The sequence below is a fragment of the Sorex araneus genome, chromosome 7 (assembly GCF_027595985.1).
Source record: "Sorex araneus isolate mSorAra2 chromosome 7, mSorAra2.pri, whole genome shotgun sequence".
Classification (NCBI taxonomy): Eukaryota; Metazoa; Chordata; class Mammalia; order Eulipotyphla; family Soricidae; genus Sorex; species Sorex araneus.
Window position 1 is genome coordinate 33,561,509 of NC_073308.1, and position 18,223 is coordinate 33,579,731.

General features: G+C 44.4%; 1 protein-coding gene across 1 annotated transcript in view; it reads left to right on the forward strand.

Moving 5' to 3' along the window:
* NR5A2 (nuclear receptor subfamily 5 group A member 2) overlaps positions 1-11,810 on the forward strand; it is a 130,846-nt gene extending 119,036 nt beyond the window's left edge. Inside the window, exon 6 of the mRNA XM_004610012.2 lies at positions 11,563-11,810. Coding sequence (XP_004610069.2) covers positions 11,563-11,810 — 248 coding nt within the window. The remainder of the gene's footprint in view (positions 1-11,562) is intronic.
* The last annotated feature ends 6,413 nt before the right edge of the window (positions 11,811-18,223 follow it).

Genomic DNA, 18,223 nt, shown 5'->3' on the forward strand with positions numbered 1-18,223 from the left:
GGACTACTTTCAGCTCTGTTAGGGGTTGCTGCCAGCAGTGATTTGGGAACTTTGTGGTACCCACTATCAAATCCTGCTTTAAAGCATGTACATTTAGTGAGTCCTTGGGGTTATCTCCCCCAGCTCCATGTGCTATTTGAGGGTGAAAAGAAAAGCAAGAAGGTACGTAGACTATAGTCCTTTACCTTCTGGCTTCTGGCTCAAAATACTCAGTGGATTTCCAACCAGATACCTCATTTTTTGGCCCTTCATTCTCCATGCATTTGAGGGTAGTTTTCACGACCATATAAATGTTACAGAGGTTTCTGTAACATTGATAATCTTAAAATCACTTCTGTAGCATCTTCCTTCCTCATCCGATCCCCATGAGTCCTGGGAAACACACTGTGAGTGTATACAAGGAAAACACGGAACGTTCTGAGTCAGCTGATGTGGTTCTGAACAGAGATAGCACCAATTCCAAATAGGTTTTTCTCCACCATCAGTCAGGTGGCTGATTTATAGCACCAAATGAACCAAAATGTTTTTCCCTTTCCTAGTCATTAACCTCACGGTTTCCAATTGTGAATCAAATTATACCTTTCTTGAGGATAAATTATAAGAAATGTGCTTTTGCTGTCATCTTTGAAAATGATTATGAGCACAGCAAAGCGAGGGCTTAAAGACTGCTTGAGTCTCATAGCTGGAACTGCAAATATACAAGGAGCCAATGGAGTCTTAAGGAGTCATTTGCATATGATTTATGCATAGGAATTGGATTAAAATGAGCATGCCTTTCTGGTTTGGTTTTGTTTATTTGTTGGGGACCACACCCAGTGGTACCCAGGGCTCACTCCTGGCTCTAAGCTCAGGATAGGGTAGTTGTGTGCAAGAAAGCACATTACCAGCTTATAATTCTTCTCCCGCTCTGTTTTTATTTTGGGGACCATATCTGATGGTACTCAGGGTCTCTACTCCTGTGTCTGTGCCCAGTGTCAGTCCTGGAGATGCTACTCCTCAGCAGATGACCCCTGACCTTGTCAGTGACAGCCAAGCAGCTAATGTCCAGCTCCCAATGTTATGGGCACATGGAGTGTGCACAGGGCCTTAGGAAAGGCTTCTTAGAGGCCTGTGGAATCTTGGGGTATGTCAGTCTAGTTATTGGTATAAGAAAAGCAGGAGAAGAAACAGGTTAAAGAACTAGTGGGGACTGGAGCAATAGTACAGCAGGTAAGGCATTTACCTTGAATGTGGCCTACCCGGATTTGATTCCCAGCATCCCGTATGGTCATCTGAGCACGGCCAGGGGTAATTCCTGAGTGCAGAGCCAGGAGTAACCCCTGTGCATCGCCGGGTGTGACCCAAAAAGTTCACTGTATCACTGTCATCACTGTCATCTCGTTGTTCATCAATTTGCTCAAGTGGCCACCAGTAACGTCTCCATTATGAGACTAGTTGTTACTGTTTTTTGGCATATTGAATACGCCATGGGTAGCTTGTCAGGCTCTGCCATGCAGGCAGGATACTCTCAGTAGCTTGCCTGGCTCTCAGAGAGGGGCAGAGGAATCGAACCCAGGTCGGCTGTGTACAAGGCAAATGCCCTACCCACTGTGCTATCACTCCAGCCCACCCAAAAAGTTAAAAAAAAAAAAAAAAGAACTAATGGGCTGAACTCAGTTTCATCTACTGGGCCCCATTGCCATTGGCTAGCACTGTCCAGTAAGTGGTTTTTCTCTCCAGAACCAAACCAGGTCTTACTTGGCATCTTTGGTGTGAAGCTGAATGAGCTGGTGAGGAGGTAAGACACAGTAAAGCCAGACATTCTATGGAGACAGAAGTCTGGAGGAGTCAAGGGCGACAGCCAGGCTTGGCACAATAGTTAGAACACCCTTGAACCTGTTTCCAGAGAAAGCACAATGCATAAAGGGACTTGCACTTTTGACTTGCTGTTACAAAACCATTCTCGGTGAAACAAAAATAAAGACAACTATAGACTTGACAGGAAAGGAGCTCAGTATGTTCAAGGTGAAAAACAAAAGTAAAATGAAGATCTGGGGTTCAAACAGAGCAATATTCAGTCAACAATCCATTGCTTCATTCCTCACTTAGAATCTTGTCCGTGCTGGGCATTGGTCCAGCTCACAAATTAGACCAAAGTCCCATTCTCGTAGATTGTCTTCATTTTGTTTTGTTTTGTTTTGTTTTGTTTTTTGCTTTTTGGGTCACACCCGGCGATGCACAGGGGTTGCTCCTGGCTCTGCACTCAGGAATTACCCCTGGCGGTGCTCAGGGGACCATATGGGATGCTGGGAATAGAACCCGGGTCGGCCGCGTGCAAGGCAAACGCCCTACCCGCTGTGCTATTGCTCCAGCCCCAATTGTCTTCATTCTTATGAGGCAGTGGTCAATTGTAAAGCAAATAGGGACTGGAGAGTGAGTACAGGGCTAAGGAGTCGGCTTTGCACACCCCTGACCCAAGTTTAGTTCCCAACACTGCACATCGTTCTCTAAGCACAGCTGAATGTGACCCTGGACACCCCCAAGGCACCTCCAGGGTGGCCCAGGTCATCCCCAGCATCCCAAGCCCAGTGAGGGGGCTGTATCCACCGATCTCAGGATTTATTCCTGGCTCTGGGCTCAGAATCACTCCTGATAGTGCTCAGGAGACCCTATGCAGTGCCAGGGCTTAAATCTGAAGCCAGTGTCTTTGACTCCTGGTAGCCCGAGTGTGCGGCTGAATGAATGAAGCATGTATGTCATAAGCTTGAAGGTATGAAAAAAGAAATAGTGAATGTTCGAGTGCTTCCTCAATTCCAAGGTGGCAGTAAAGTGTAAGGACTAGACATAAATCATACAAATGCTGTGTGCCTGTGTTTACGTACCACTCCTGCCAGTGAGCTGGAGTCTCTTATTAGTGATTTCTCATACGAAAGCACTGGATTGTAGGTGCCAGTCTCTACAGGTCCAAGGCATGCGCACACTTTTGTTTGCTTGTCTTTTGCTTTTTAGGGGGCGGGGGAGGGGCATACCTGGCAGTGCTCAGGACTTACTCCTGATTTACTCCAGGAATTACTCCTGATGGGCTCCGGGGACCATATGAGATGTCAGGGATCAAATCTGGGTTGGCCCCTTCCAAGGCAACTGCTCAACCCATTGTACGATCTCTCTGGCCCAGCATGCACCTTTGTGTAAGGAAGTTAATCAGTGAGGAATATTGAATCTTGGCTTTGACCTTTTGCCAGAAATGACACAGCATCTAAGCCTTAGACCCAGCATTAAGGAAACCCTGTATGCCCATTCTAACCCTAACCACTCTCCCTCTCAATGAACTAAACTTGGTGCAGATAGAAAGAGCTAGCAGATTGCTGTTCAGAAGACCCTACCAAATTATTCACATAAATTAGTTTGATAAGCAATCTTGATTTTGTATAGGAAACTTCCTATCTCCTTTCCTGGCTTACCTTCAAAAAACACCGTCGGGGGGCTACTTGTGCCCCGATCACAAAGTGTCACCCTTTCAAAGTGTCATCCTTGAGGAACATTTTCCTCAAGGAAAAGTATTCTCCAAGTATAAAATAGCCACTAACAGCCCCTCCCCACCCCCGCCATCCCTTTTCCCACTTTCTCTCTTTTTTTCGTTTAGGGTCACACTCAGGGATGATGCTGGCTCTGTGCTCAGGAACCACTCGACAGTGCTCAGGGGACCCTGTGTGGTGTTAGGGATTGAATCAGGGTTTGTGTCACATAGGAAAACACCTTAACGGGGGCTGGAGCAATAGCACAGCAGGTAGGGCATTTGCTTTGTATGTGGCTGACCCGGGTTCAATTCCCAGCATCCCATATGGTCCCCTGAGCACTGACAGGAGTAATCCCTGAGTGCATGAGCCAGGAGTAACCCCTGTGCATTGCTGGGTGTGAACCAAAAAGCAAAAAACTAAAAATAAAAATAAAGCACCTTACCCCCTCTATTAGCTCTCCAGACAGGGGACATTATTTTTCCCCCTCCTATGTGAAAAATTAACCAAGAAGGCTACAGTCTCAGCAGAAGACAGTGTCCCCCTTTTGGATCTCCCAGGCTCCCACCGCTTGCTCAGCAAAGGACCCCTCTCTGAATAGAGTGGGTTCAGTACCCAGGTCTCCTGCAGGGCTTGAGGCAGGACCCAGGGAGGCCTTCTCGGCATCTGCACCAGCAGAGCAGCGGGTGCTGTGTGGGAGAGGCACAGAGCTCTGTCATGGAGTCGAGAAGACCTCGGGGTTTGCTGTCCAGCCCAGACAGAGTCTGAGCACCCCGCTGTGAGCTGAGTGGATAACTGCTTTCTACCCAAACTTGGTAATTAGTCCCTGAGTGACCGAGTGGAGGCTAAGAGGGAAATTCTTAAAGGAGAAACATGCAAGGCTTCTGCCAGTCGTTGGAATTAAAGGCCACAGAGAAAGGGGTGGGATGTCTCTGGTTTTTAAACCTATCCCGACCCGGAGTGTGTCAGGGAGGGTTTACTGACTTGTGTCTTTAAACCATTTTAAGATGTCATTTCCAAGAACACACCCTGCGCAAAATGCAGGAGGTGCTGCCTGAAAGGCCTCAGAGGAACTGAGAAGGAGTTGGATATCCCGTGAATCTCCGCTCCGCCAGCTGGGTTTCTTCCCAAATCCAGCTGCAGTACGGTGGAGTTGAGTTAGAAGGACACGGTCTCTCCAGATTTTGTGGTCTCTTAGGGGCTCAGTTTGTTGGTGAATTTCTGGTGTTTCTTACCATCTCCTCTTACAGAAGAGTTAAGACTCCCAAAGGATGGGGCGAAATGGGTGGGTTAACTCAAGTGTGAGGCCAGGACCACCTGTGCAAGACCCTGGGCTCACTCCCTCACATTGCACAGCCCCCTATTTCAAATGAAGATGTGCGAGATATCCACCTCCTCTCATTACAGACTAGGGGACAGGGTGGGGTCTAGCAAAGAAATTGATTTATGATTTTGAATGAATTTTATGGTTATATTTTCATGAGATGGCACACACTCTAATTCCCCGGAGATTTTAAGAACATGATTCAAATTGCTGGACTCAGGAAAAGTAACACAAGTAAATTATATGAAAGAAAAATTCTTAAGTCTCTGGAGAGGCGGGATTCCCGTTTTGGTACTTCTTTGTCATATTTATGTATATAAGTGAGGGTGGGGCTGGAGCAATAGCACAGCGGTTGGGCTTTCGCCTTTCACTCGGCCAACCCAAGTTCGATTCCTCCGCCCCTCTTGGAGAGCCCAGCAAGCTACCGAGAGTATCAAGCCCGAGCGGAAGAGCCTGGCAAGCTACCCGTGCATATTGGATATGCCAAAAACAGTAACAGTAAGTCTCTCAATGAGAGACGTTACTGGTGCCCACTCGAACAAATCGATGAGCAACGGGAAGTGAGGGTGGGGGGTTGAGGGCCACACCCAGCAGTGCTCAGGGCTTACTCCTTGCTCTGTACTCAGATATCACCCTTGGTGGTGCTCAGGCGACCATATGGGGTGCTGGGGATTGAACTGGGGTCGGTGGCATGCAAAGAAAACAATTTCACCCCTGTGCTATCTCTTCAGTTCATTTCATTATGGAAATCCTCACGATCACGATCATGATCACGAAATTCTGTTAATCGTCGATTTCTCAAGCTAGCTCAGTAACCTCTCCATTCGTCCTTTCCCTGAGACCTTAGAAGTCTCTCTTGACTCAGCCCTTCCAACAATGTCGCACTGGAGGCTCTTTCAGGGTCAGGGGAATGAGATCCAGCTTGTTACTGGATTTAGCATATAAATACACCATGGGAAGCTTGCAAGGCTGTCCCATGTGGGCAGGAAACTCTCAGAAGCTTGCCAGTTTCTCCCAGAGGGAGAAGTAGGCTACAAGATAGCGCTTTGTGGAAAGCCTAGTGGAATAAAAAGAGTTCTTCCTGTTGGGTCAGATATGTAAAAGACTCAAGAACCGCGAATCTGATTCCAAATCCAAATAAGAATATGGATGTTTCCCTTAGAGCAAAACTGACCAGTGAGAATCCTCAGGCACAAAACACATCCATTCAAGCTTAATCCTTCAGTTCAAAAAAGGACTCACCACAGGATTCTGGAATAGAAAACATGATTACACAGAAAATTTTTATTTCTGAAGAAAGTCTTTGTATAACTCTGTCTTCTTTCCTCCTCCAGAGGTATTAAAAATGTAATTGACATGTGTTGTTATATAAGCTTAAGGAATTCAGCATGCTGGCTCTATGTACATATATTGTGAAATTCACTGTCACTGTCATCCCGTTGCTCATCAGTTTGTTCGAGTGGCACCAGTAACGTCTCTCATTGAGAGACTTGTTACTGTTTTTGGCATATCCAATACGCACGGGTAGCTTGCCAGGCTCTGCCTCGAGGGCTTGTTACTCTGGGTAGCTTGCCGGACTCTCCGAGAGGGGCGGAGTAATCGAACTCCGGTCGGCCTCATAAAAGGCGAACGCCCAACCGCTGTGCTATCGCTCCAGCCCATTGTGAAATTATTCCATTAAAAATTTGCAAACAGGGACCAGACCAGTTGTACAGGGGGTAGAGTGCTTGCCTTGTATATGGAGGACCCAGATTCGATCCCTAGCAATCCAGATGGTCCCCTGAGTCTGAGGAGTGATCCTGGAATGTTGAGCAAGGAATAAGTCCTGAGAACTGAGAAGTATAGACAAATAAATAAATAAATAAATAAAATTTTAAGCCAATTTCTAACTAGAAAAAGAAAGAAGATTGGCTTCTAAGATTCTTAATGGCTTCTGTAATGAATCGTTGTACAGTTGAACCAATCTTGGGCAGTGCAGCAATAATAGAAAACAATCATTACTTGGCATATTGTTGCAAGCTTCCTTGACTAGACCTCGTCCTCATCACCATGGGGGTTTATCGTCTGTGGGTAAGGGAAAGCCAGCCAGGGCAGAATGCAGAGAGGGCCTGTTGGCTGCACACACACAGAGGCGTCGGAACAAGGATGCAGGAATGACCTGCTCAGCAAAGGAGAGTAATTCAATCGGAATCTTTGTCTGTCCTTTCTGTTTTAACCTTAGAGCTTGGCTGTCAGCATCATGGCCACAAAATTACAAATTGCCTGTGTAGTGTTAGAATCAAAATAGACATTGAGCCAGTAAGCATTTTTTAGGGCAAATGTGCAGCATGGGTTTTGTTGTGTTTAATGACTGATTCATAGAAATCTCTTAATGGGATAATAAATTCAGTCATGTGAATTCAGTTCTGAGGAACTTTAGAGGAACATGATCTAGATGGCAAAGCATGGGAACACCAACTGTTTTCCTAAACTACAGAAAACTGAACATGCCTTTAAACTTTTAGAAGAAAGGTGTCAATTTAGACCTGTATTCAGAGAAATGGCCTGGCAAATGCTACTTCAGTCTTCACATAGTCCGTCTGTAATAGTAGGAACCAAATAAGTCAGAATTTATGGTCAGTTCTTTTTTGTTTGTTGCTGCTGCTGATGATGTTCTTAACACAGTAACATAATTTATTACAGAATGTAAATCCTAGTTCTCAAATGTTTATCAGAGAAAGAAAGAAAGAAAGAAAGAAAGAAAGAAAGAAAGAAAGAAAGAAAGAAAGAAAGAAAGAAAGAAAGAAAGAAAGGAAGAAAGAAAGGAAGGAAGGAAGGAAGGAAGAAGAAAGGGAGAAAGAAAAAAAAAATAGGAAAGAAGGAAAGAAAAGAAAGAGAGAAAGAGGGAGGGAGGACGAGAGGGAGGGAAGGAAGGAAAGAAGGAAAAAAGGAAGGAAGGAAGGAAGGAAGGAAAGAAGGAAGGAAGGAAGGAAGGAAGGAAGGAAGGAAGGAAGGAAGGAAGGAAGGAAGGAAGGAAGGAAGGAAGGAAGGAAGGAAGGAAGGAAGGAAGGAAGGAAGGAAGGAAGGAAGGAAGGAAGGAAGGAAGGAAGATGGTCCCCTGAGCTTCACCAGGATTGATGCCTAAACTCAGAGCCAGGAGTAAGCCCTGAGCATCACTGGGTTTGATGATGCTCTCAAAAATTGAGAGAGAGAGAGAGAGAGAGAGAGAGAGAGAGAGAGAGAGAGAGAGAGAGTTAGTTTCAGAGACAACTTTTTTTTTTTTTGCTTTTTGAGTCACACCCAGCGACTCACAGGGGCTACTCCTGGCTCTGCACTCAGGAAGTACTCCTGGTGATGCTTGGAATCGAACCCGGATCAGCCACATGCAAGGCAAACGCCCTATCTGCTGTGCTATTGCTCCAGCCCCCAACTTATTTTTTTAATTATTTTTTTGTTTTGGGGGTCATACTCGGTGATGCCCAGGGGTTACTCCTAGCTCTACACTTAGAAATTACTCCTGGCAATGCTCAGGGGACCTTATGGGATGCTGGGGATCAAACCCAGGTCGTTGTGTGCAAGGCAAGTGTCCTATCCGCCATACTATCACTCTGGCCCCTCATTGGACAATTTTACATAAAGGATATTGTTCATTTGTCTTATATTTTATTCTGAGCAAGTTTCTATCTCCTCCCCATTGATCTTTTTGACCAACGTAAACAAGTAGCTCACAGTACCTTTAAACAAGTAAACCACCAAGTGAGAATATCTTTCACTGTAGTGTCAAGTAATGCTTCCTTTTTTTTTTTTCTGTAATTGGGTTTAAATCACAGTAAAACTGGAAGGAACTTTCTTTCTTTTTCACCTCCTAATCACATCTAAAAGGGAGAGCTAAGCGTTCTCTAAATTGGAGAGAATAAAGTAAAGCTGCTCAAGATGTGCCAGAATGCAGGGAAACTGCTAGAAGATCACATTTGCTTTCTGATCCGGCATGTAATTCAGCAGTAAAACACTTGCTTATGTGTGTGTGTGTGTGTCTCTGGGGTCAATTTTTGGTGCTGCCAAGAAAGAAAAAAAGCTTGTGGTGCATCATAGTTGCTTTTTGTGCACTTACGAGAGGACCATGCGTGGAAGAGCAAAGTTGGCCTGAACGTACGTTTTCCTCCCCTTATCCAGGTGTATGTTAAAGGTATATCCAGTGTGCATTTTGTCATTTTGAACCACAAAAAAGTTTGATCCATAGCCATATTGATTATACTTCTAAATATTAAAATAAAATATTTTGGGGGGCCATACCAGTGGTGTTCAGGGGACTCTGGGGGTGTCAGTTATCAAATCCAGCTCTCTCAGTGACTGAGCATGCACTTTACCCCTCGGAGCCATCTCCTCTGCCATTTTTAAAATAATTTAGGTGAGGAGCAGAGAACTAGGATAGGGGGTAAGGCATTTACTTGCCTTGCATGTAGCTGACCCCAGTTTTATCCCTGGCGCCCCATACGGTCCCCCAACTGCCAAGTGTTAATCCCTAAGCAGCCAAAAAATAAGAAAAATAAACTGAAGGTACTTTCATCATCCCATTGATCATCGAATTTCTCGAGCTGTCCCAGTAATCTCTCCATTCATCCTATCCCTGAGATCTTAGACGCCTCTCTCTACTCGGCCCTCCCAACAATGCCGCATTGGAGGCTCTTTCAGGGTCAGGAGAATGAGACCCAGCTTGTTACTGGCTTTGGCATACGAATACACCACGGGAAGCTTGCGAGGCTGTCCCATGTGGGCAGGAAACTCTCAGTAGCCTGCCAGTTTCTCCCAGAGGGAGAAGTAGGTTATAAGATATCCAGAGCTTATAAGTAGGTTATAAGATACCCGTGCTTCTGGGAGCTTGCTTTTAAGTCTCCGGATGCTGGCCGTTGATGGGACCACACACACCTGGGTTCCTCTGCTGGTACCTTCATGCGTGAGGCTTGTCCAAACACATGGAGAGGGGACCCGAGCACGGCTGTAGCTAAGTTCCGGAGGTCTTCAGCTGCTGGGAGCTCTGTCCGGGGCGGGGAGGGAAGCTGGAGCCCATCCCCTCTGAAGGGCCCCGGGAAAGACAGCCAGGTGCGCGGGCAAGAGACTCTCTGCATGGCGCTCTTCCGGGAGCTTGCTTTTAAGGTACTTTATTAACTATAAAGTGTGAAGATGGCATGCATAGAACAATAGGGGTGTAGGTTCGAATGCCACACACAGAAGCAGAACTCCTCATAGCACAGTGCTGGTCTGAGTGTTCATCTCATTAATAAATAATCAACAACTCTTTATTCTCCCATCTGACTTTGAAATAGATGCGCAATCTGATATGCACACTCTCGGTCCTAATTTCTCACTGTTTTTAATTTGTAGAAGAGACTGGGGAATGGGAAGGGGGAAAGCATGTCTAATGCAAAGTTAGGGTTGAAAATGTCAACACCGAAACCACCCTGGACACATTTCAATAGCAGTGGGAGGCAACTCCGTCATCGAAGCATTTAGAGATGTTAGCATGAATATACGCATGCGTACAGCTGTGGTTTCACAGCAGAAAGTGCCCCAAATATTGGACATGCGTCACTGTGATAACTATTGATTGTTTACTAGTTTTATCCTAGTTTATTAGTTTTATACTAGGCCTGTACTAGTATGTGCCTTACTTCAGAATTTTAATTTTTGTTTAACTATAAAATGAAGGAGAAGAGCTGCATCTGTTCACTTTCTTAGCATGGGTGCATGTGAATGCACACACATACCAGCATATTTTTCCCAGAGACTTCATTGTTAGAAGTTATACAATTAATAAATAAACTCCAGAAGAGAAATTCAGTTATCACCATTTTTCCCTTGCTCATTGTTTCTGTGTGTATTTGTATGTCAGTCGGTCTTATTTGGACTCTGTGTTGGTCTCATTCAATATTTACAAGAGCCCTAAGGCAGAGGCTTTAAAACAACTGGATGGTCACCAGGAGTAGGACTGGACACATTGCCCTGTCCATCTTCTCCATGTGAGTGAATCAGGACCAACAACAGAGAAAAAACAGTGAAGAATCAGGCTTTCAGAAACCACATCAGGTTAAAGGGCACCGACCATCCAGGCTTGTATTCTGCCTAAAGGACGAGACTTTCATTTGATAAAGATCATTAGTCACTGAGATATATATTTTAGCGAGTTCCCAGTAGCGAATATTCCGTTGGCAGTCACTGGGGTGTACCAGATGGTTCATTAGCATAGACTAGACAAGTCAGTGGCTTTCAGAATCATTTAGAAAATGTCAAACAGAAACAAGAACCCTGTCACTTTTTATTAGAATTAACTACATCATACCCTGGACACAGATTTCACCTTGGGTCAGAAAAATTAATACAGAATTATATGAATTGTGTAATATACTGGGTTAAGATCAGTCTTTCTCCAGGGACTCATTTGCTGGCAATATATTACGATCCCTGCACTTTAGGAATCCTCAAACCTTTCCTTTTATAAGATATGAAAAAAGTTGACCTTGCTCAGAATCCATTGGTGTCTAATTGATTGGAGGTATATGCAGAATTTCAACAAGACACTCTTCCAAAGTGCTTTTGTGGTCATTTTCCCCGGAAGCTTGCAGAGTGGGGATTACTGAATATTCAGCAGCACATTTTATACTGGGGGGCGAGAGTGGAAAGACATATTGTAGTGGACCACACCACCGTGGCACACTGGAATTAACATGACATTGAAATGTAGCGCTTGTTTGTTTTGTTTTAATGCAGATGTCAAAAACCTTGAAAACTTCCAGCTGGTTGAAGGTGTCCAGGAACAAGTCAACGCCGCCCTGCTGGACTATACAATGTGCAACTACCCACAGCAGACAGAGAAATTTGGGCAGCTGCTTCTCCGGCTACCAGAAATCCGGGCCATCAGCATGCAGGCTGAGGAGTACCTCTACTACAAGCACCTGAATGGGGATGTGCCCTATAATAACCTCCTCATTGAGATGTTGCATGCCAAAAGAGCCTAAGTCCAGGACCTGGAGCTCTGCTTTCAAAACAAGAAGCTTGGAAGGGGAGGGAAAGAAGAAGTCGTAAAAGGGGAAAAAAAATACTCTGAACTGCTCCGAGCAATGCTAATTACAAACTTGGTTTAAAGAGATTGCATTTTAAAAGGCATAATAATCAAATACTTAATAGCAAATAAATGATGGATCAGGGTATTTGTATGGCAAACTGTGAATCAAAGGCTTCACACCATACCCCCCCACACACACCCGCCACCTCCAAAGGATTCCGTAGGACGCAGTGATGGAGCCGAATAAACTCACTGATGGATAGCAACACCTGTCAGAACAAAAAACGGATAAATGAGTCCTTGTATATTTAACTGATCTCTGTTGTGAAGAAATTTCAGGACTGATCTGTGTTGTTAATTAGGCTTACCCAGAGGGGATTTGTGCTCCCTGAATTCCTCCCCGGTTAAGCGGAACTGAAACAACGTTTCTCAAGAATCCATCAGCTAAGCCTAAAATAGCCCTGCCCTGTCCTTTTCCAGGACCCAGCACCTTCTGTCCTAGGATCACAGAATCTGTACCAAGGATCATGCTCGGCCGGAGCCCAGAGCTGCTCCACCAAACGAATCATAAGCAGACTCCTTTGGAACGTCTGTGTCTTAGACCTACAAACAGCTCAGAAAAACAGTCTATTCATGTTAGCTTGCCATTTTAAATATGTTCTGGTTTGTTCTGTCGTGTGTTCATAACGTTGAAAAGAAAAAAAAAAACAGGCAGTAAATCCCTTTTCTGATCCTCTAGAAGCATCCATTCCTGTTTAGTGAAATGACTGCAAACTTAAAGCAAATGTTCCATAGCTAATGCAAGTTCTTTCAGCTCTTGTTACTGAATGGGGCTTCGGTGTTGCTGGCCTTCCTAACAATTTCTAGCCCCAAGGCTTGGTGGGATACACCAGTCTTTTCAGCCATCCACGCGTGTTGTTCATTTAAAATTAAAACCTGACTTCTTAGGCTGCAGGGATATCAAATAGTCACAGTAGTTTGAAAGGCAACCAAAGCATGTTAAGCCATGCAAAAAGAAAAGAAAGGATGAGCTGATAAATTGACCCACAGTTTGGTCCTTGTGGCAATTGAACATCCCTTAAAGATCATGATTTTGAAAAAAAAAAAATCACTTGAAGAGAAATTGTGATTTTTTTTTTATATAGATGGCCTGGAAAGACACCAAAGTAGCTCAAATCTTCTCCCAAAGGGAACAGAAAGAGAGTTATACTGACCTTTCTAAGTCAAAGACCAAAGTCTGCTATAGAACAAATATTAGAGGACAAATCATTGCAAAACCAACTCTCCAAACGGCACTATCAGTATTATGAGCATGCAAGCCACGAGGACGGAAATCTTGCCTTATTTCACAATTCTAAAAGATAGATGTGGATCAACGTTTGTTTAAAGTATTAAAACCTTTAAAAGTCAAATGCAATATAGTGTTTACATTGTTTCGATCCTAAGGAGGGGAGGGGGGAAGCTGTGATTTCACAAATAGTGGAAGCAGTAATTTCCCTAATGTTATTTTTCGGATTGGTAATTATTTTTAACAGTACTTAAGTATCGTATGTCGTGAGACACTAAAATCAAAAACGGGAATCTCATCTAGACTTTAATTGTTTGGAGATGATCCGGCGGCACAATCACTTGTAGAAACTGTAAAAAATAAAGTATCTCCTAGTCCCTTAAATTTTTTTTTCAGAAATGTTTCTGGCTTTTGAATAGTTTATTTATATTGTATATCATAGTTTCAACTGTAGACAATTATGATGCTAATTTATTGTTCCTCGGTTTCACCTTTGTATAAGATATAACCAAGACTGAAGAAACCAAATATATGTGTTTACTGTAGCATGTCTTCAAGTTAGCAAACATAGTTCAGGGATATCATAGAAGGGTCTTAATAAATGGAAAAACATCCACTTGATTCAATGTCTGTAAATCTTCATAATTCTGACTGTAGTTTATTTAATATCTATTGTAAATTATGTGACGTGTAGCTTCCTGTTTTCAAGTAAAATTTTCAAGGATGGAATCTTACCTGGTTTTCCTTTCCAAACATTGTAAATTGTATACCAAAGATCTTAGTTATTACTGCTGTGTGTACAAAGAGGATAATTTTAATATTTTTCTTAATCACTTCGAATACTTGTCCACATGAAGGGGACCCATTAGCTCAGCTGGTCGTTGACAATACCTGACCTAGACTCAGCCACTCAGTTATCCTCATGGCTCAAAGGACGGGGCGGGGGGTGGGGGGGGAGGAAATCACCCATTCGAGTTCACATCATCTAAAGCATGAACTAGATTGGCAGTAGCCTTGCCGTCTCTAGCTGAAGGCTGAGAGCTTAGCAACAGGTGAAAAGGATGGTGTTGACAACAGTCAGTGAAATCGGTCCATCGTGAGAGGAGGTGAGAACACAGGTAGAGGCGATGAGGAGGTGGGAGGAGAGTTATTTGGAGGGTTTTTCACATTCGGCAAAGAACTCCAAGAACGTGGATGGTGGAAGTCCATGTTTGAAATAGACCGAGCTCCCCTGAAAAAGTTGCACCATGAGGACAGGTAGAGAGATGGGCACTGCTGGGGCCGGAGCGATAGCACAGCGGGTAGGGCGTTTGCCTTGCACGCGGCTGACCCGGGTTCGATCCCCGGCATCCCATATGGTCCCCCAAGCACTGCCAGGAGTAATTCCTGAGTGCAAAGCCAGGAATAACCACCTCAGCATCGCTGGGTGTGACCCAAAAAGCAAAAAAAAAAAAAAAATGGACACTGCAGGGGACATCAAGGACAAGCCAGCAGGCAAGAATGCCACAGCTAGTCTGCAAGGCAGGTGGCCTGAGTGTTCATTGTTAACCTGTGTGTGACCGTGCTCAGAAACAGCCTTATCAATGACAGGATTCGTTAGTCGAGGCAAACCAGAATAGATAAGGGATGGGTTTGGGCTGCGTTTGTCAGCTCACAGCCAGTCACGTCTGAATGTTTGTGTTCCAAATCTCTTGCCGTTACCTGGGGTCTGAGTCCAGGCAATGTGTAGAGTGTGCAGTCCAGTTGGCGTTGGCGTTTTCTTACTGTATCAGTGAATTACATATTGTTATGTCAGTTCTTGCCAGGAATTTCTCAACAAAATGGATTTTTTTTCAGTATTTCAATAAATATTGATATGCCCAGCCTGATGATTTTTAAAGGTTTTTATGCTGTCATTCTGTTGGATACTAAAGCTTTCAACTAATGAAGCTACTTGGCTAGGGATGGAGTCCGTTGCACATGAAATCCATAAGAATACCTTATCCTCTTCATATTTTCTGGAGTAACACCCTCTCCTTAATTGTAGCATGAAACTCAACCTGCATCATATGAAATTAAGAGTTCTATATTGTTTATTGCTATCACTCTTTGATGCCCCCGCACCAAAAAAATTTGAAAATGCCTAACGTTTTTGTAGAGAGAGTTTACTCTGTAACTTTCTCAAATGCTTTTTAAAGTTAATTGATCTTTAGAACAGCTTCAAGTATTATTATTATTATCGGTGCTTGTTCACAGCCCTACCCTGCAGAGTGGACAAAGACTTGAACCCCAGTTGTTTAGTTCCAATTTAGTTCCAGTTTAGGTTTTAAATAACCTCCCCCTCACCTTTGCCCCACTGTCTTCAGCCAGTTGCCCTTTAGGAATTGTTCAAAGGAAAAAGTTAATAGACAAATCAGACATCTGGTTGCCACTAAGTATACAAATAACAATATAAATTTAAAGACTTTAATATTCATAAAAATAAGACCTTGCCCATTGTACCATCTCTACCCTTGAGAATAAGATTTTTAAACCACTAAAAATGATATAAATTTTGTCAGTCTCTTAATGAAAGAACTTACATTTTTCCCCTTCATTTGCATCCTGTGATTTACAATACTGTTAATGATGATTTCACATGTACGTAATTCCAGTACCACCAGTGCAACCCTCTCCCTCCCCTGACTGCCCCACCTTTCATTACCCTAAAATGACACTTTGGGGCTGGAACAATAGCACAGCGAGTAGGGCATTTGCCTTGCACGTGGCTGACCCAGGTTCGATTCCCAGCATCTCATAAGGTCTCCCGAGCACTGTCAGGAGTAATTCCTGAGTGCATGAGCCACGAGTAACCCCTGTGCATCACTGGGTGTGACCCAAAAAGGAAAAAAAAAAAGAAATTCTTTAAAAAGGCTATTCTTGGTAGAGCACTTGCCTTGCAAGAGGATGGGCCTGGATTTGATCCCTCGGTGTCATATATGATCCCCCGAGCCCCACGAGTCATCACTGAGCAGAGCCAGAAATATACCCAGATCACTGCTTCACTGCTGGGTGTGGGCTACAGAAAAAACTATTCTTGGTGCCATTGTGTTACTGTGTTAAGATCACTAGCAGCAGCAGCAACAAACAAAAAGGGATTGATCATAAATATATATATTTATATATTCACATTTAATTGATACATAACAGAGAAGCATTTCATTTGATAAACTTTTGCGTATGTCTACAACCTGGTACAAAATAGGTCAAGCAAGATATAGCACATTTTTTAAATGTTTTTAGAAGTGATTATGCACATTTTCACCAAATTGGTGGAGATGGAGTTTCTCCAGAGCCCCAGCAAGCAGCCAGCTGAGGTCATTTTGACAAGAGCAGAGACCTAACTTCCATCACTTAGAATAACACTCACAGACTTGCTAAATCCATCAGCATGAGGCAGCCCAATAAGGAAAAATAACTCACGCTGATGTGCATTTGATTGTTAGGTTTGATATTCACAATAACTTTGAAGAGGTCTGTATCTTTAACTAAGTTTGACGTTCATTTTGAAGCCATCTCTGATGTATATTTTTATGAGAAACATGTGGGGAGTTTGTTCAACATAACACAGGTCAAAATGCTGCGATGCTTTAGTGATCTTGACATTTCCCTGGAATAATGAAGACCAATTTTCCTTAACACTGCACAGGAAGTGTATAGTTTAGTCACTCAAAATAAATAGTCCTGCGCTACTCTCACTGTTTCACATGGGCATTTGTTTTATGTTAAGTTCGGAATTAATAATTCAGCGACTAATATCAGCTTGTGATTGTGGTTCGGTCCGAGGAAAGCTCAGAATCCATCTATGAAGAAAGTGTCTGAGTGTTTGTTGCTAGGAAAGAGAAGAACTGGACACACTGCTGAGTATTCCCGAAGTGAGTTTGACGCTGCATGATCAAGAACACAGTAAACCCCAACAGACTGGGCACTCCCGCCCCACTCCTGAGTTGGTCCTAGTGTGGCAGAGACCCCAGGATGCCTCAAGAGACACGCCGGGTCCCGAGGAAACTGGATGTGAGACTAAGTCAGCCAGAACAAGCCTGGGAGAAGGGGTGGAAGCAGAACTTGCAAGAACTGTGCTGACATTTATCATAAACGTGCATATCTCCCAGGAGTGCTGACATGTCCCTCCTGGGGACTCCCAGATCTAGAGTCCCAAACCCTTGGTCTCACCTGACCCAGTAGCAGCCTCCTTGACACGTGCACACTCTCAGGGGGACCCTGCAGACAGGCCTTTCCACTTTATAAGGGCTCCAGCCCCTGGATCCCATGCACTGTGCAGGGTCCTCCCCAGCTTTCCTTCAGGCACCTCTCCCTCCTCTTGCACACCCTGTCTCTGAACCCCTAATCCCCCCCCCATATTGGTCTGCTCCCCTCTCTCCCCCTGCAAGCTGGGGTCTGCCTCTTGGCGTTTCTCACCTGGAATGACAATCACCATCCATTCCCGCCCACTCCAGGCCTCCCCCCAAGTGTGCTCTTCACCCCAGAGTTACCAGAACTCTTCTTTGCTCCTGGTCCTCTGATGCTCAGAATTCTTTAGGGGGAAATGTCCCCTTGCCTATGATGGCCTCCCAGACTTTTCCCTGCCCACCTCCGTCCCTGCCTTCTTCCCAGCCTCACCCACAAGCACCCACACTGAGCATCGCTCGCTCTTGATGCTCTTGAACTCGTTTCACTCTTGGTTTCCCTATATATTTTTCCACAAAATCGTGCAGAGAAGTCCCAGGCGCAGTCCCCAGTGAGGATGATGCAATTCCAAGGCTGTCACATCAGCGAGGAGAAAGCGTGGTGGGCAGCCACCTCTGCTCACAGTCCACGACAGAGGGGCCCTGGCTGACATGCTCACGATTCACAGCAACAACAAACTCTTGCTTTCATGGTTTCCCCCAGAAATCAATGAGGAATGTGGAAAACTCTCTGCTCTCCAAGTGGAATAAGCTTCTATAAATAAGGGTGGAGACACGTTTCACTGCCCAGCCACTGCTCTGAGAAGCTTTATTTCCCCTCTGCTCCTGCCTGGTGACCTTTTTGCTTTGTGTGTCAACTGTTCCTGTGACCAT